This window comes from Somniosus microcephalus, chromosome 4, assembly GCF_052327205.1.
Source record: "Somniosus microcephalus isolate GS21.2 chromosome 4, FLI_Smic_1.0, whole genome shotgun sequence".
Classification (NCBI taxonomy): Eukaryota; Metazoa; Chordata; class Chondrichthyes; order Squaliformes; family Somniosidae; genus Somniosus; species Somniosus microcephalus.
The window spans coordinates 242,983,940-242,999,205 of NC_140990.1; the positions used below are offsets into that span (position 1 = coordinate 242,983,940).

The following is a 15,266-nucleotide window of genomic DNA, read 5'->3' on the forward strand; positions in this document are numbered from 1 at the left end:
AGAAAATCATAATGCAGTCAAGCAGAGTCAGTATGGTTTTATGAAAGGAAAATCATGTTTGACAAATTTGCTGGAGTTCTTTGAGGATGTAACGAGCAGGGTGGATAAAGGGGAACCAGTGGATGTGGTGTATTTGGATTTCCAGAAGGCATTCGATAAGGTGCCACATAAAAGGTTACTGCACAAGATAAGAGCTCACGGGGTTGGGGGTAATATATTAGCATGGATAGAGGATTGGCTAACTAACAAAAAACAGAGAGTTGGGATAAATGGGTCATTTTCCGGTTGGCAAACTGTAACAAGTAGGGTGCCACAGGGATCAGTGCTGGGGCCTCAACTAGTTACAATCTATATTAATGACTTGGATGAAGGGAGCGAGTGTAATGTAGCCACATTTGCTGATGATACAAAGATAGGTGGCAAAGCAAGTTGTGAAGAGGACACAAAGAATCTGCAAAGGGATATAGACAGGCTAAGTGAGTGGGCAAACATTTGGCAGATGGAGTATAATGTGGGAAAGTGTGAAGTTATCCACTTTGGTAAGCAAAATAAAAAAGCAAATTATTATTTAAATGGAGAGAGATTACAAAATGCTGCAGTACAGAGGGACCTGGGGGTCCTTGTGCATGAAACACAAAATGTTAGCATGCAGGTACAGCAAATAATCAGGAAGGCAAATTGAATGTTGGCCTTTATTGCAAGGGGGCTGGAGTATAAAAGCAGGGATGTCCTGCTACAACTGTACAGGGTATTGGTGAGACCACACCTGGAGTACTGCGTACAGTTTTGGTCTCCTTATTTAAGGAGGGATATACTTGCATTGGAGACAGTTCAGAGAAGGTTCACGAGGTTGATTCCTGAGATGAAGGGGTTGCCTTATGAAGAAAGGTTGAGCAGATTGGGCCTATACTCATTGGAGTTTAGAAGAATGAGAGGTAATCTTATTGAAACGTATAAGATACTGAGGGGGCTCGACAAGGTAGATGCAGAGATGTTTCCCCTCATGAGGGAATCTAGAACTAGGGAGCATTGTTTCAGAATAAGGGGTCACCCATTTAAAACTGAGATGAGGAAGAATTTCTTCTCTCAGAGGGTCATAAATCTGTGGAATTCTCTGCCCAAGAGAGCTATGGAGGCTGGGTCATTGAATATATTTAAGGTGGAGATAGACAGATTTTTGAACAATAAGGGAGTGATGGGTTATGGGGAACGGACAGGGAAATGGAGCTGAGCCTATGGTCAGATCAGCCATGATCTCATTAAATGGCCTACTCCTGCTCCTATTTCGTATGTTCTTATGTTGTCCCCTGCCTGTGCGCTCCTGATCCCTCCTGTTTTGAGCCACCTTGGCCTGCAAGAGAAAGGAAAGTGTGTGAGTGAGTGTGGAGCAATGTGTTTGGGTGATGCGCCTGCCAAATTTGAATAGCTGTCATTGTGTGCAAGGTGTGAGATGTGGGTGTGAGTGTTGGTAGGTAGAGATTGTTAGTGGGTGAGTGCTGGGGGGTGTGGTGCTTTGGGCAGTGTGTGAAGACTGTGATTCAGATGGTGGTATGTAGCATTTGTTGAAGCATTGACTCACCCTGACCACCCGAGTGAGGTCACTAAATTTATTCCTGCACTGTGTGTGGGTCCTGGGGACCACAGTGCTGCCCGAAACATGCTGGGCTACCTCTCTCCACATGGTGTGGAAGACTTGCGGCGAGGGCATCCTGCCACTTGCCGGGTAGAGCACTGCCCTTCGTCTTTCCACTGTGAACACCAACGCCTCCAATGCATGGTCGCAGAATCTGAGCGCTTTCTCCCTGGGGCATGGATCTGCTATCAGTACGGCTGCTTGAGTCGTCTGGCTCCTTCTCCTTGACCTGCTGCTGCTGGCTGAGACGGCTGCACAGCCAGCAATAGTGAGAATGAGGTTCTGCAGCATCAATGAACCTTCCCTTTAAGAACTGGAGAAAGCCTGTGGCAATCATGACTTGTGATTAGACTGCACCTGATAATTGGTCAGTGCTTTGAGTTTGACGCCACTGAGCTAGGCCATTAGTGCTTGATTTAGCGCTCCAATCCTTTCTTTGTGCAATCAGACTGAATTTTGCGTGCAGTCTGAAGCATTAGCGCCTGGCGCTAATTCTCAAACTTTTCAAAAGTTTCCGCCCATTCCTGGGCTATAATGAATTTCTCCCCCTTGATCTCTGGAGAAGGGATACACATGTAGAACTTACATTTTTAACATTGTGTTTCTGTTAATATTTGTTTCAGGCATTTGTTATTTTCTGTGGCCTTGGCATCAACAACACTATAATGTATGATCAAGTGAAAAAATCCTGGGCAAAGCAATCTGTAGCTCTTGATGTGAGTATCAACTCAACTTTATACAATGTATTAAAACAGAAGTCTTGCTTCCATATATAACATGGTCATAGTAAACTGCAATCACATCTGGAAACCCATGCGATTGATGAAGGTAGTGCAGTTGTGTGAAGGAGCCTGCAAGATGACATGAGTGCAGTCAATGACATGCTGGACTTGGGAGAATCCTGCAATATGTGCGAACTCCAGAGCCCTATCCTGCTGCTTCCAGATGTCCATTGGGAAAATGATGAAAGTGTAGGCATCAGTCACCTGCTAAATGCAAGAATGGTCTGCAGACTGAGTGATGTTACTGATATCCCATGTGGCAGCCAAAAAGGAGCCAGAGGCAAAGAACCTCAGGGCTGCAGTGACCTTGACTGCAACAAGCAATAATGTGCTTTGGCAGATGGTTGCAGGTCTTATTGCAGGAGGAAACACAAACCCTGTGACAGTGTCCCTAGAGAAATGAAGCCTGCTTATGCGCTGCTCCTCAGAGAACTGTAGCTATGTTGCTCTGGGCCTATACACTCTGTTGGGAGGGTAAAGATTCTTCCCAGTAAGCCTCCTTCTATTTGGCCTCCCTCAAGCTGCAGCTATGTTTGCTCCTTCCTCCTGTTACTGCTGCTCTTGCTCCTTTTGCCAGAGTGTACTTCCCAGAAGGACCCTAAAGTATGATGTTATAGGCCCTTTAAGAGCTCACAATGCTCCACAGCAACTATAACTGTTATAAATCTCCATCAAGAAAATACTTATGAAATAACGCTGGACGGCCAGCTGGTGGCGCCGTCCAAGGAGTATAAATACTCGGGCGTGGGCCCCAGCTTGCCAGGGACATTTTGAAAGACAAGGAGCTAGTGAAATACAACTAGACTTCCATGTTCTGAAACAAGTTGATTAAAGCCTTGCTTTATGCTCAAACCAAGTGCGTACTGAGTTTTATTACGTCAACAACCACTTTGAAATTGTCTAAGTAACAACAACAAAAATTGCTATCTAATGCCAGAAAAATGTGTCACAAAATCTATCTGCAGATTTACTCGAGAGCAGGTGACCCTTTAAATACTGCTGGAAATGTCCATCTCCTGGTTTGTACCACTCATGATTTGTGGGCAGGAGTGGGCAGAGATGAAAATAGTGTTAGGAACATAAGTACGTCACTTAACGCCAGTAAACATATTATTGAGGCTCTCGCCTGTTTTCCACGGGAGCTGTGGTCACCTAGATTGAGGTCAGCCTGAAAACCAGCGCAGGTGGAAATGCAGCACGAACCCAGCACTTCTATTGCACGTGCTATTTTGGTCCTGCTACTGCCCTGTTTTTCAGCACAAACAGGGTGGGAGGGACTCAAATATCATCCCTATTATGTCCAGCTTTGAATGCTCTACTTTAGCATGGATATCAAGGTCATAATGAGGGTATGGAAGAGACTTACCTTTAAATTTTTAAGGTTTAAATTTAAGATCATCACCAAAAGAATGAAGTGAGAGGTTAGGAGGTTTTTAATATGGAAGGATGTTAGGATGTGGAATACACAAGAAGCACATTTGGAAGCACAATCCATAATGGCTTTTAAAAGGGAAGTGGATAATTATCTGAAAGAGAAAAATGTAAAAAATGGTAGAGAAAAGGCAGGGGAATGAGAATGTGGATAGATCTTTCAGAGAATCGGCACCGATTTTAACCCTACTCACTCAACAGAAACCTGACAGGTGGGCAGTTAAAATCACCCTGGCTCTTAACTGTCTGAAAGCCGCCATGATCGCAACATCTGCAATTTTAACCTGCTCTCCTGAGCAGGCAGCAAGGACATGCGCCCGGAGCCAACAGGGTCCTCCTTTATATATGCATGATGTGGCCCGATGACATCATTGAGACCCGACTGTAATTTTAACTCAGGCCTGAGCGGGGAATCCATCTGGAGTTAAAATCGGTGCCATGCTCAAATGGTAATGCACTCACACATTTTATGCTAAGTTATGCTGCTCATCACACCACTTGTAAGAAGCTCCTGTATTTGATATCTGCCTACCGAAGGCTTAAAACTATGCTCGTCAGTTGCCTAATGACTAACTAGTGACTTTTTTTTTGAGGGGGGAAATTAAGGATGATCTTTTCATGTGGGGATGTGTGGCGGGGTGAGGTGTTCAAGGTCGTTCCAAAATGACAATGCACGATTGAAACGGAATTAATCCTCTGTGGTAAATTTTAACTAGGGTGCTCTGCAGTACTTCAGGGCACTGTGGATGATTGACCAGTCAGCCTTGCTTATTAATAGGTAGACTCATCATTGTAAACTGGAATTCTTCCTACTTAGCTCCAGATAAGGGGAAGTAACTGCCCTAATGGGTAATTTGGTTCTGAACAAGCAGTTTTCCTGTGTTGTGCTGATAAACTGCATGGATTTATCTGGTGAAACCCCAGCTGTGCCCTAGCAGACACCTTGGGGTCTCAAGCCTGTGCCTAAGCTCCCTGGAATTAGATAAATGGGGAAGTCCCTGGAGAGAAAGAGTGTTGCCTCCATATCTGGCAAACAGAAAGTCTACATGTGTGGACTTCTCAAATTGAATAAGGTGTGTGGGAGAAAAGGAGAGAGACACAGAAAGACAAGTTCAGCAGCATGGGTTTTCAAAGGGACAATAATAAGTTCCCTGCTTCTCAAGAATGGAGCCTATTTGCCAAGTATTCTCTGTGGTGAGAACTTGAGAGCTTAAGAACATAAAAATTAGCCGATACACACATTGTAGTGAAGGAGGAGTGTGAGATATTAGATGAGATAAACATAGTGAGAGAGGAACTATTAAGAGGTTTAGCATCTTTGAAAGTAGATAAATCGCCAGGCCCGGATGAAATGTATCCCAGGCTGTTAAAAGAAGCAACAGAGGAAATAGTGGAGGTTCTGACCATCATTTTCCAATCCTCTCTGGCTACAGGTGTGGTGCCGGAAGACTGGAGGACTGCTAACATTGTATCGTTGTTTAAAAAGAGAGAAAGGGATAGACCGAGTAATTACAGGCCAGTCAGCCTAACCTCGGTGGTGGGCAAATTATTGGAAAAATTCTGAGGGACCGTATTAATTGTTATTTAGAAAGGCACAGATTAATCAAGGACAGTCAGCATGGATTTGTTAAGGGAAGATCGTGTCTGACTAACTTGACTGAATTTTTTGAGGAGGTAACAAGGAGGGGCAATGAGGTTAATGCGTTTGATATAGTCTACATGGATTTTAGTAAGGCTTTTGACAAGGTCCCACATGGCAGACTCCCACATGGCAGACTGGTCAGAAAGGGAAAAAGCCCATGGGATCCAAGGGAAAGTGGCAAGTTGGATCCAAAATTGGTTCAGTGGCAGGAATCAAAGGGTAATGGTCAACGGGTGTTTTTGTGACTGGAAGGCTGTTTCCCCAGGGCTCAGTACTAGGTCCCCTGCTTTTTGTGGTATATATCAATGATTTAGACGTCAATGTAGGGGGCTTGTGTTAGAAGTTTACAGATGATACAAAAATTGGCCGTGTGGTTGATAGTGAGGAAGCAAGCTGTAGACTGCAGGAAGATATCAATGGACTGGTCAGGTGGGCAGAAAAGTGGCAAATGGAATTCATTCTGAAGAAGTGTGAAGTAATGCATTTGGGGAGGGCTATCAAGGCAAGAGAATACACAGTAAATGGTAGGATACTGAGTGGCGTAGAAGAACAGAGGGACCTTGGAATGCATGTCCACAGATCCCTGAAGGTAGCAGGACAGGTAGATGAGGTAGTTAAGAAGGCATACGGGATACATTCCTTTAGGGCGAGGCATAGAATACAAGAACAGGGAGGTTATGCTTTTACTGTATAAAACACTAGTTAGGCCACAGCTAGAATACTGTGTACAGTTCTGGTCACCACATTACAGGAAGGATGTGATTGTACTAGAGAGCGTACAGAGGAGATTTACGAGGATGTTGCCAGGACTGGAGAATTTTAGCTATGAGGAAAGATTGGATAGACTGGGGTTGTTTTCTTTGGAGCAGAGGAGGCTGAGGGGAGATTTAATTGAGGTGTATAAAATTATGAGGGGTTTAGATAGAGTGTATAGGAAGGACCTATTTCCCTTAGCAGAGAGATCAATAACCAGGGGGCATAGATTTAAAGTAATTGGTAGAAGGATTAGAGGGGAGTTGAGGAGAACTATTTTCACTCAGAGGGTGGTGGGGGTCTGGAACTCACTGTCTGAAAGGGTGGTAGAGGCAGAAACCCTCATCACATTTAAAAAGTACTTGGATATGCACTTGAAGTGTTGTGGCCTACAGGACTTCAGACCAAGAGCTGGAAAGTGGGATTAGACTGGATAGCTCTTTTTCGGCTGGCACAGACATGATGGGCCAAATGGCCTTCTTTTGTGCCATAAATTTCTATGATTCTATCTTTCTATGATTCTATGATGAGCAGGAATAGGCCATACGGCCCCTTGAGCCTGCTCCGCCATTCAGTAAAATCATGGCTGATCTTCGACGTCGACTCCACTTTCCCGCCGGATCCCCATATCTCTTGATTCCCCTAGAGTCTAAAAATCTATCTATCTAAGCCTTGAATATACTCAACGATTCAGCATCCACAGCCCTTTGGGATAGAGAATTCCAAAGATTCACAACCTTCTGAGTGAAGAAATTCTTCCTCATCTTAAATGGCCAACTCCGTATCCTGAGACTATGCCCCTAGTTCTAGACTCTCCAGCCAGGGGAAACAATCTCTCAGCATCTACCCTGTTAATCCTCTTCAGAATCTTATATGTTTCAAAGAGATCACCTCTAATTCTTCTTAACTCCAGAGAGTATAGACCCAATCTACTCAATCTTTCCTTATAGGTCAAACTTCTCATCCCAGGAATCAATCTAGTGAACCTTTGTTGCACTGCCTCTAAGGCAAGTATGTCCTTCCTCAGATAAGGAGACCAAAACTGTGCACAGTACTCCAGATGTGGTCTCACCAAAGCCCTGTATAATTGTAGTAAGACTTCCTTACTCTTATACTCCAAACCACTTGCAATAAAGGTCAACATGCCATTTGCCGTCGTTATTGTTTGCTGTACCTGCATACTAACGTTCAGTGTTTCCTGTACGAGGACACCTAAATCTCTCTGAACAACAACATTTAATAGTTTCTCACAATTTAAAAAATATTCTGTTTTTCTATTCTTCCTACCAAAGTGAACAACCTCACATTTCTCCACATTATACTCCATCTGCTACCTTATTGCCCACTCACTTAACCTGTCTATATCCCTTTGCAGTCCATGTCTTCCTCACAGCTTACTGTCCCACCTAGCTTTGTATCATCAGCAAACTTGGATACATTGCACTTGGTCCCTTCATCTACCTCATTAATATAGGTTGTAACTAGCTGAGGCCCAAGCACTGAACCTTGCGACACCCCACTAGTTACATCATTCCAAACGGAAAAATATCTGTTTATCCCTACTCTCTGATTTCTGTCCATTAACCAATCCTCTATCCATGCTAATATATTACCCCCAACCCCATGAGCCCTTGTCTTGCGTAGCAGCCTTTTATGTGGCACCTTATCAAATGCCTTTTGGAAACCCAAAAATACTACATCCACTGGTTCCTCTTTCTCTAACCTGCTAGTTACTTCCTCAAGAAACTCTAATAAATTTGTTAAACATGATTTCCCTTTCATAAAACCATGTTGACTCTGCCTAATCATATTACGATTTTCTACGTGCCCTGTTAACACTTCCTTAATAATGGATTCCAGTATTTTCCCAACGACTGATGTCAGGCTAACTGGCCTGTGGTTCCCTATTTTTACTCTCCCTCTTTTCTTGAATAGCGGGGTTACATTTGCTACCTTCCAATCCACTGGGACCGTTCTAGAATCTAGGGAACTTTGAAAGATCATAACCATTATCTCTGCAGCCACCTCTTTTAGAACCCTCGGATGTAGGCCATAAGGTCCAGGAGATTAGTCCCATTAATTTTTCAAGTATCTTTTCTCTACTGGTATTAATTACTTTAAGTTCCTCACTCTTATTAAATCCTTGGTTCCTCACTATTTCTGGTATGTGAAGACAGATACAAAATATTTGCTAAAGCCTCTGCCATTTCTTTATTCCCCATTATAATTTCTCCTGTCTCAGCCTCTAATTGGCCATGGATGAATCACTTTTTCTGTGGAGTGTTTATTTCTCAATGGAATGTATATTTGTTGAGAATTTTGAAATATTTCTTTAAATGTCTGCCACTACTTATCTACCGTCATACCTTTTAATTTAATTTCCCAATCTTCCTTAGCCAACTCACCTCTCACACCTATGTAATTGGCTTTATTTAGCTTTTGGACTCTCAGTTCGGACATGGAATATCACATCGAGTTTGAGAGTGAAATATTTATCATATTATGATCACTCTTCCCTAGAGGATCCTTTACTATGATATTACTAATTATCCCTGTCTCATTACACAATACAAGATCTAAAATGTCCTGCTCCCTGGTTGGTTCCATGAAGCATTGTTCTCAGAAATTGTCCCGAATGCATTCCATGAACTCATCCTCCAGACGACCTTTGCCAATTTGATTTGCCCAGTCTGTATGAAGATTAAAGTCCCCCCATGATTATTGCATTACCTTTGTTAAAAGCTCCTATTATTTCTTGATTAATACTCTGTCCAACAGTATAGCTACTGTTAGGGGGGCCTATAAAGCACCAGTGTTTTCTGCCCTCGTTATTTCTTATCTCCACCCATACTGATTCTAGTTCCTGATCTTCCAAGCCAAGATCCTTTCTCACTACTGTCCTTATGTCATCCTTTATTATCAGTGCTAACCCCTCCTTTTCTAGTCTGTCTTTTTGAAATGTCAAGTACCCTAGAATATTTCGTTTCCAACCTTGGTCACCTTGCAACCACGTCTCTGTAATAGCAAGTAGTTCATACTCATTGATATCTATTTGTGCCACTAATTCATCTATTTTGTTATGAATGCTTCATGCGTTCAGGTAAAGAGCCTTTGATTTTAACTTTTTTACCATTGTACCCTGCTTTCACCTTATTCGCTGATGCACTATTACCATTAAACTCTCTGTCCCTTCCTGTCATACTCTGCTTATCTTTATCCATTTCGCTACACTGCTCTATTGCCTTGATTTTTCTCTTTAGATTTCAAAATTTCCCCTCACCTGCCCCCTCCCTCGCCCCCTTTTAGTTTAAAGCCCTAGCTACAGCCCTAGTTATCTGATTTGCCAAGAAACTGGTCCCAGCCCGGTTTAAGTGGAGCCTGTCCGAACAGAACAGCTCCCTCTTTCCCCATTACTGGTGCTATGCCCCATGAAACCCCTTCCTCCCACACCAGTCTTCCAACCACGCATATAACTCTCTGATCTGCTTGTCCCTATGCAAATTTGCGTGTGGCTCAGAGTAATCCAGAGATTATTACCTTTGAGGTTTTGCTTATTAATTTAGACCCGAGCTCCTCAAACTCCCTCCACAGAGTTTCATTCTTAGCGCTACCTATGTTGTTGGTTCCTACATGGACCACGACAATTGGATCCTCCCCCTCCCACTCCAAGTTCTTCTCCAGCCGCGAGGAGATATCCTTAACCCTGGCACCGGGCAGGCAATGCACCCTTCAGGACTCTCTTTCACAGCTGCAGAGAACAGTATCTATCCCCCTGACTATACTGTCCCCTACCACTACAACATTCCTTTTTACTCACCCCCCACTTGAATGGACCCCTGTAACACAGTGCTGTGGTCAGTTTGCTCATCCTCTCTGCAGTTCTTGCTCTCATCCATACAGGCAGCAAATACCTTGTACCTGTTGGACAAGGTCAAGGGCTGAGCCTCCTACATCACTACATCCTGGGTCCCCATACCTTCCTGACTCACAATCACACCCTCCAGTCCCTGACCACTGACTAACTCTAAAGAACTACTTAATCAAAGGGGTGTGATTGCCTCCTGGAACAGAGTTTCCAGGTAACTCTCCCTCTCCCTGATGCATTGCAATGTCTGCAGCTTGGACTTCAGCTCAACAACTCTGAGCCGAATTTCCTCGAGTTGCAGACACTTACCGCAGATGTGGCTGCTCAGGATCTCACTGGTCTCCACAAACTCCCACATGCTGCAGTTACGACACACCACCTGCCCTGCCATGTCTATCTAACCTTCTTTATTTATTTAATTAGTTTACATTTTTATTCAATTGATTATTTTTAGTTTTAATTAGTTAGTCTAGTTTAAATTAATAATTTAATAAAGTAATAGCAGTTATTATTTTCCCAGCTCTTAATTTAACCCATGACCCTAACTTGGCGAGCAAAAAAAGCCATTATACCCACCAACCAATCACCTACCTGCTGTCCTGCGATGTCACTCCTTGATTTTTTGATTTCACCGAATATATTCTGCATCCGCTCCGGTCCCCGATCAGGTCCGCTCTGCCTCTGCTGCTCTCAATGGGGTTGCACATGTTTCCTTCTAATCATTTCCATGGCACTTTTAGTTTGGGTGCTGGCATCAAACACCATGTGGGCAATTCCATTTTTGGACTGAGAGGCTTTTCTGCTTTTCATGGATTCCCAAAATCTTCTGATTTATTTTGATATTCTTTTAATCTGGGAACATAGAAATAAACTGATTTATTTTAAATGGATCAGTAAGGCCACTACAAGTAAACATGTATGTAATGACTTCTTCAATATATTTCCCTTAATGAAATTCTAAAGCGGTTTCCTCATAACATGATTGCTGATGATCATTTGTAGCTTTCAAAATGTTGTACAGTTTCTGTTGTACATTTCTGTTGTACATTTCTAATGGCAATTGTAGTATAGAATGGAAGCATATAGGCTAGAAACCCCATTAACATGTTTAATGTATTAAAACTTTACAAAACAAGAAAATGCAGGAGAAGTTCTAAACAGGTCTTTTCTCTATCACTCCACACGAGGATTGGCTGGCCACGCCCTCTACCTCTGACGTCATGATGTCATCATGTTTCCCGCCGTTGGGGACGTCACATGACCCACGTGATGACGTCATCGCGTCAGATCGCGATTTTGTCGATCTAGCTCTGTATAACCAGAGCCAACATTGAAAGGTAATAAACATGATTAAAGGCAATTATACAAGTCCCTGTGAGCATCTGTTAGTGGCTTTGCCACATACGCCGCCCCAGAATTGTCTTTAATGAAAAGAGTCAATCGCTGAAGAGGTCGGACAAGTCTGTTGGATCGACTCCTAAATTCCTGGAGGGGAAAACGCTGAGCAGGCGGCGAGCTGGCAGGTAACATGGCGCCATCAGGTGTGGCGGCGGCTGGCGGCCAGCTGCGGCGCGGAGGCTGCGCCAGCTCGATCGGTCATTCGAGGTCCAGGTGCGCAGGCTTGAGGCGATTGACAGAGATGTGATCCGGATTGCCCCCGACGTCAATCACGAAACTCTTGTCCCCTGTCTGCAAAACCTTGAAGGGCCCGGCATAAGGAGGTGTGAGCGGGGTACAATGGCCGTCTTGGCGCACAAACACGAACTTGGCTTTCGACAACTCCCCCGGGACATTGGACGAAGGCAAACCGTGCTGTGAGGTCGGAACTGGGCGGAAACAGCGGGCCGCATCCCGGTGGGTCTCTCTTTGCCTGGCCGCGGACCATGGTCGTGTAGGGGATGGTAGGAATTCACCCGGGACTCGAAGCGGTTGCCCGTAAACCATCTCCGCCGACGACGACTGGAGATCTTCCTTCGGCGCCGTGCGGAGTCCTAACATCACCCACGGCAGTTTGTCGACCCAGGATGCATCCAGCAGGCTGGTCCTGAGCGACGCCTTCAAGGAACGGGGGAACCGCTCGCACAAGCCGTTCGCTTGCGGGTGATAGGCCGTAGTGTAGTGGAGTTTAACGCCCAACACGGAAATCACCTCATTCCACAGTTCGGACGAAAATTGCGGCCCCCGATCTGACGAGATATCCGCAGGGACACCAAAACGGGCTACCCATGATGAAACGAAAGCTCGAGCAACATCCACAGAGGTGGTGGACATCTTGGGGACCACCTCCGGCCACCTCGTGGTGCGATCCACCATCGTCAAAAGGTACGTAAAGCCCCGGGAAGGTGGAAGCGGGCCCACTAAGTCGATGTGAATGTGATCAAATCGCCGCTCCGGAACCTCGAAGGTGGCGAGCGGGGCCCTGACATGCCGCTGCACCTTGGCCCGTTGGCAAACAACACAAGTGTTCGCCCAGTCTCTGACGTGTTTGCATATTCCCCTCCATACGAATTTGGAGACCAGCAGCTTTTGCGATGCCCACACTCCAGGATGTGATAGGCCGTGTATGGTGTCGAAAACCGCTCTGCGCCATTTAGACGGAACGATCGGACGGGGTGCACCCAGCGAAACATCGCAGACCAGAGTAGTACCTGCGGAATGGAACGACACATCCCTTGGCTGGAGGCTGGTTGGAACCGAACGAAAACCCTGGGTCTCCGGGTGGGCCACTTAGTCAACCGCCATCTGTGTGTAGTCAATGCCCAATTGGACGGCCTGGACGGTGGCACGGGAGAGGCAATCGGCGACGACGTTGTCCTTACTGGCCACATGCCGGATGTCGGTGGTGAACTCCGATATGTACGTCAGCTGCCGTTGCTGCCGAGCCGACCATGGTTCCGCAGACTTGGCCATTGCGAACATCAATGGCTTGTGGTCAACAAACGCGATGAAGCGTCGTCCTTCAAGGAGGAAACGAAAATGGCGGATGGCCAAAAACAAAGCCAACAGCTCGCGATCGAAAGTACTGTACCGGCGCTCATGCCGTTATAGCTGGCGGCTAAAAAAGGCCAGAGGTTGCCACGCGCCGTCAACCCACTGCTCCTGGACGGCCCCCACCACGTAGTCTGACGCGTCCGTCATGAGGGCGATGGTGGCTCCCGGCAGGGGGTGTGCTAACATGGTCGCATTGGCAAGCGCAGCTTTCGTCTCCTCGAAGGCACGATCCATGTCTTGCGACCATACCACTGGCTCCTTTCCCGTCGTGCCTCTGAGGGCCTCGTAGAGCGGACGCATGAGCTGTGCTGCCCTGGGGATGAAACGATGATAGAAGTTCACTATCCCCAGGAACTCCTGTAAGGCTTTCACGGATTTCGGTTTCGGGAACGCCGCGATTGCCTCCACCTTGACTCGAAGTGGCATTGCCCCAGTGGGGGTTATGCGGTGGCCCAGGAAATCGAGTTGCGCTAGGCCGAAACGGCATTTGTCAGGGCTAACGATGAGGCCGTGCTGCTGAAGCTGTCGGAAAAGGACCCGAAGGTGCTCGAGGTGTTCCTGCTTGGAGGTGCTGGCAACCAGAATATCATCCAAATAAACAAATAAAAAGTCAAGGTCCCGCAGGACTGAATCCATGTGGCGCTGAAACGCCTGCGCCACGTTCTTAAGCCCAAAGGGCATTCGCAGGAATTCAAAAAGTCCAAAGGGGGTAATTACCGCTGTCTTTTCGACATCTTGAGGGTGCACTGGCACCTGGTGGTAACCACGGACGAGGTCGATTTTCGAGAAGATGGACGTCCCCGCCAAATGGGCTGAGAAGTCCTGTATATGGGGAATGGGGTAGCGGTCGGGCGTCGTTATCTCATTGAGGCGGCGATAATCACCACAGGGCCGCCATCCCCCGCCGGGCTTGGGGACGATGTGGAGCGGGGAGGACCAGGGGCTACTGGACCAACGGATGATCCCCATTTTCTCCATCACGGCGAACTCCGCCTTCGCTGCCGCTAGCTTGCTGGGCTCTAAACGTCGCACCCTGGCGTAAACGGGAGAGCCGGTAGTCGAAATATGATGCTCCACCCTATGCTTGACGGTCGGAGCCGAAAAGGTGGGCTTCGTCAGCTCGGGGAACTCCTCGAGGAGACGGGCGAAATCGTCGGGCTGTGGCTGCGCACACGAAATCGTGTGTGACGCAGACGTGCTGCACGCCCCTGAAATATCGTCGAGCGTGGCGGCGCGAACAAGGCGTCGCTTTTTCACGTCCACCAGCAGGCCGTTGGCGCCCAAAAAATCAGCACCCAACAGGGCCTGCGAGATTTGAGCGGTGACGAAATTCCAGGTGAAAAACTGTCCACCGAAACATACTTGGACGAGCCGCATTCCGCAAGTGCGGATCGAACCCCCGTTGGCCGCTTGCATAGGGGGACCCCGTCCGCCGGAGCGAAGGTCGATGACTGAGGCGGGAAGTATATGCTGCATTGCGCCCCCGTGTCGCATAGAAAACGACGGCCCGAGATGGAGTCGGTTAAGTAGGTGAGATTCCCGGAAGCGCCGATCACCATCGTGGCCGCGGGGGAAGTACCGGGACCGGTGTGCTTGACTCGTGGCGGTCTATTCGACGGTCTGGTAACGAAACTGCACGGTGGGCGGCAGCAGCGGGCCTTCGATCCGAAGCGAGCATGGTAGTAGCAGTAACCGGTCATCGGAGGCGCCGTGGTCGGAGCCGGGGCCGGGCTCCTCGTGGCGGGGCATTGCGCGAGGGCGCAGTACTGTTGCCGGACCGCGTAAATCTTATCCGCCTCTTCAGCGAGCGCAACGCAGTCTGCGGTTTCTGCTCGGGCGAGGGCCGCCTGGACTTGCTCGGGGAGTTGAGTAAGGAACAGCTCGCGAAACAGAAAGCACTGGGGCTCGGACCCCAGGAGAGTCAACATATGGCTCATAAGCTCCGAGGGTTTGGAGTCACCTAACCCTGGTAGCGTCAGTAAACGGCGAGGCGCTCCGCTTTGGTAAGACCAAATACCTGCAGCAATCGTGTCTTGATGGCGACATACTTGTCAGCATTCGGGGGACTCTCCAGAAGGCTGATGATTCTCGACGCTGTCGAGCTCTCGAGGGCGGAGACCACGTGGAGATATCTGGTCTGGTCCTGTACGATGTTGCAGAGCTCAAATT

General features: G+C 47.0%; 1 protein-coding gene across 1 annotated transcript in view; it reads left to right on the forward strand.

The window, feature by feature from the left end:
- pde11a (phosphodiesterase 11a) overlaps window positions 1–15,266 on the forward strand; it is a 544,209-nt gene that overhangs the window by 301,429 nt on the left and 227,514 nt on the right. The window contains exon 9 of the mRNA XM_085986089.1: window positions 2,257–2,349. Within this exon, the coding sequence (XP_085842215.1) occupies window positions 2,257–2,349 (93 nt within the window). The remainder of the gene's footprint in view (window positions 1–2,256; window positions 2,350–15,266) is intronic.